This window comes from Prionailurus bengalensis, chromosome A1 (assembly GCF_016509475.1).
Source record: "Prionailurus bengalensis isolate Pbe53 chromosome A1, Fcat_Pben_1.1_paternal_pri, whole genome shotgun sequence".
Lineage (NCBI taxonomy): Eukaryota > Metazoa > Chordata > Mammalia > Carnivora > Felidae > Prionailurus > Prionailurus bengalensis.
In genome coordinates this window covers 181,487,471-181,490,239 of record NC_057343.1, presented here as the reverse complement: position 1 = coordinate 181,490,239, position 2,769 = coordinate 181,487,471, and the positions used below count along the sequence as shown (strand labels likewise).

At 53.8% G+C, this 2,769-nt stretch overlaps 1 protein-coding gene across 1 annotated transcript; it reads left to right on the top strand.

Moving 5' to 3' along the window:
* The first annotated feature begins 251 nt into the window (after nucleotides 1–251).
* FBLL1 (fibrillarin like 1) lies at nucleotides 252–1,651 on the top strand. The gene has a single exon (XM_043596283.1). It carries the CDS (start codon nucleotides 535–537, stop codon nucleotides 1,528–1,530), a length of 996 nt encoding a protein of 331 aa, XP_043452218.1. The 5' UTR covers nucleotides 252–534; the 3' UTR covers nucleotides 1,531–1,651.
* Nucleotides 1,652–2,769: the final 1,118 nt, after the last annotated feature.

The window sequence follows — 2,769 nt, the reverse complement described above, 5'->3', positions numbered from 1 at the left end:
AGAGGGTCAGGGAAGCTTCTTGAGACCACACAGCAAGTGGCACAGCAAGAACTAAAGCCGATGCTGTCTTCTTCATCTCTCTCAGCGGAGACGCTTCCTTCCCTGCACCCCAGGAGAAGTGCAAAGGGTGTCTGAAAGAGCAGGAGACGAGCAAGGAGGAAGGGGAAGATTTATAAGGCAGCAGGCTGCAGCTGCAAGAGGGTTAGGAAGGGGGGCTTCCGGGGCTGCAGGGTCGCCAAAGCGGGTGTGATGCAATCACGCCAGCCCCTGCGTCAAAGGGCGGCTCCAAGGATGGGGGGACTGCGGTAGAGCTGTTCCCGACTGCCGCACACCTTGCCCCGGCCTCCCACTGTGGCTAGCCTACCTAGCCAGCAACCGCTGCTAGCAATCTTTGTCCCACGCCAGGACCACCATCCAGAACCACCGGTGACCCCTGACAACGGCTCCAAGCCACTGGTAACCCCTAACAACCACCGCCAGTTATCTGCGACACCTTACAATCCCTGCTAGCCACCCGGGGGCCCGGGGCGCACCATGAAGTCTGCCTCAAGTTCCCGCGGCGGTGGGTCCGGTGGGCGTGGTGGTGGCGGCTGGGGTGGTGGCTGGGGCGGGGGTCGAGGCGGAGGAGGCAAAGGAGGAGGAGGGGATGGCGGCCCCGGAGGCAAAGGCGGCTTCGGGGCGCGGTCGCGTGGCTTCGGGGGCGGAGGCCGGGGGCGGGGGCGCGGAGGCGGGGACAGCAGGGACCGTGGTGGCAGCGGGCAGCGGCGTGGCGGCGTGGCCAGGAGCAAAAACCGCCGGCGGAAGGGCGCCAATGCCGTGACGGTGGAGCCACACAGGCATGAGGGTGTCTTCATCTACCGCGGAGCGGAGGACGCGCTGGTAACGCTGAATATGGTGCCGGGCCACTCGGTGTACGGCGAACGGCGCATCACAGTGACTGAGGGCGGCGTGAAGCAGGAATACCGCACATGGAACCCCTTCCGCTCCAAGCTGGCAGCCGCAATCCTGGGCGGGGTCGACCAGATCCACATCAAGCCCAAGTCCAAAGTGCTGTACCTGGGTGCTGCCTCGGGGACCACGGTGTCTCACGTCTCTGACATCATCGGCCCCGATGGCCTCGTGTATGCGGTTGAGTTCTCCCACCGCGCTGGCCGCGATCTGGTTAATGTGGCCAAGCAGCGAACCAACATCATCCCAGTTCTCGAAGATGCCCGGCACCCACTCAAGTACCGCATGCTCATAGGAATGGTGGATGTGATCTTTGCCGATGTGGCCCAGCCTGACCAGTCCCGCATAGTGGCTCTGAATGCCCACACCTTCCTGCGCAACGGGGGCCACTTCCTTATTTCCATTAAGGCCAATTGCATCGACTCCACTGCATCTGCTGAGGCGGTGTTTGCTTCAGAGGTGAGGAAGTTGCAGCAGGAGAACTTAAAGCCTCAAGAGCAACTGACCCTAGAGCCCTATGAGAGGGACCACGCTGTAGTCGTCGGGGTCTACCGGCCCCTTCCCAAGGGCAGCAGCAAGTAGCACTCAGCAAGGGCTGTCCTTGAGATCTCCCCAAGACTGTGCCGTGTTCAGTATAACCATATATGTGTTTTCTTTGTGTGTTGTTTTTCTTTCTTCTATTAAATGGTCTAAAGAAACAGTACCCAGGTGTATCAGGAGGCCAGACGGTTTTGCTGCAGTAACAATCAATCCCCAAATCCCAAAAAAGCTAAAGTAGCTCTTGATAGGAACCCATCAAGGGAGAGCATGGGAGCTGTGCTTACTCTAATCACCTAGGGCCCTGCAGGCCCCTCAGCTTCTCTTCACACATGCTTTCTCATCACAGGGGCAGGGAGTAGAGAGCTGGGGAATTGCTATTAAGCCTGTAAAGTCCTCATTGGAATTGAAGGGGCACTTCGGTTTACATTGGCAAAATTACACAATCAAGCCTTACTCCAGGGAGTGGCACTGGATATTGGTGGAAAATAGTATAGTGTAACACACCTAATTTGTCTGACTCGAAGCCAGAGTTCCAGTACAATATATATTTAGTACTTTACTCCTCAACTAAGACCATTTGCATTCCCTAGTTCATTAACTCATCATACCAGCTCTGAGATGGCTTTGTTAAACATTTTCCTTTTGCATGGAAAACAACAGGGCTTCTGAAGGTACATTAGTTGCCCAAGTTTGTATAACTAGTTAGGAGATAGAATCTAAATCCCAATTTTTGGGCTCTAAATTCACTGCTATTTCCTCTATGCCAGTGGGATCTTAACTCTCCTCTGCATGGCCCACACTGGACAGATCGCAAGTCCCAACATGTGGACACACACAGAACGGAGTTCTGTGGTTTCATTGTGTTCTTTCTTCCACTTCCCTGTGTTACCTTTAGATTTCAAAAGAGCAAAACAGGGCAGGGAGGTAGGAGATGGATCTACTTCACAGAGTGTTCCTACTGCAAGGCATAATATGCCCAAAGTGGTATCACCAAGTGTCTGAGAAACAACCATACAAAGGACTTCAGAAAGTACCTGTCTCTGAAAGCCATTTCCTACAGATCTTGAGTTGCTGGACTCATTACATTCAATTCTGGCTCTCTAAACTAACCCAAAGGGAGTGGGAGAATAAGCAATCCCAGGAGGGCTGGGAATGTTCCAAAACCAGTCCTTTAAAAGACATTTTATTTATTCATTTACTCATACATTAAAGAAAATCCCCATTGCCAATTGCCAAGGTCATTGATATTGAGTCTGGGAATTATTACTCAGGAATGCATTA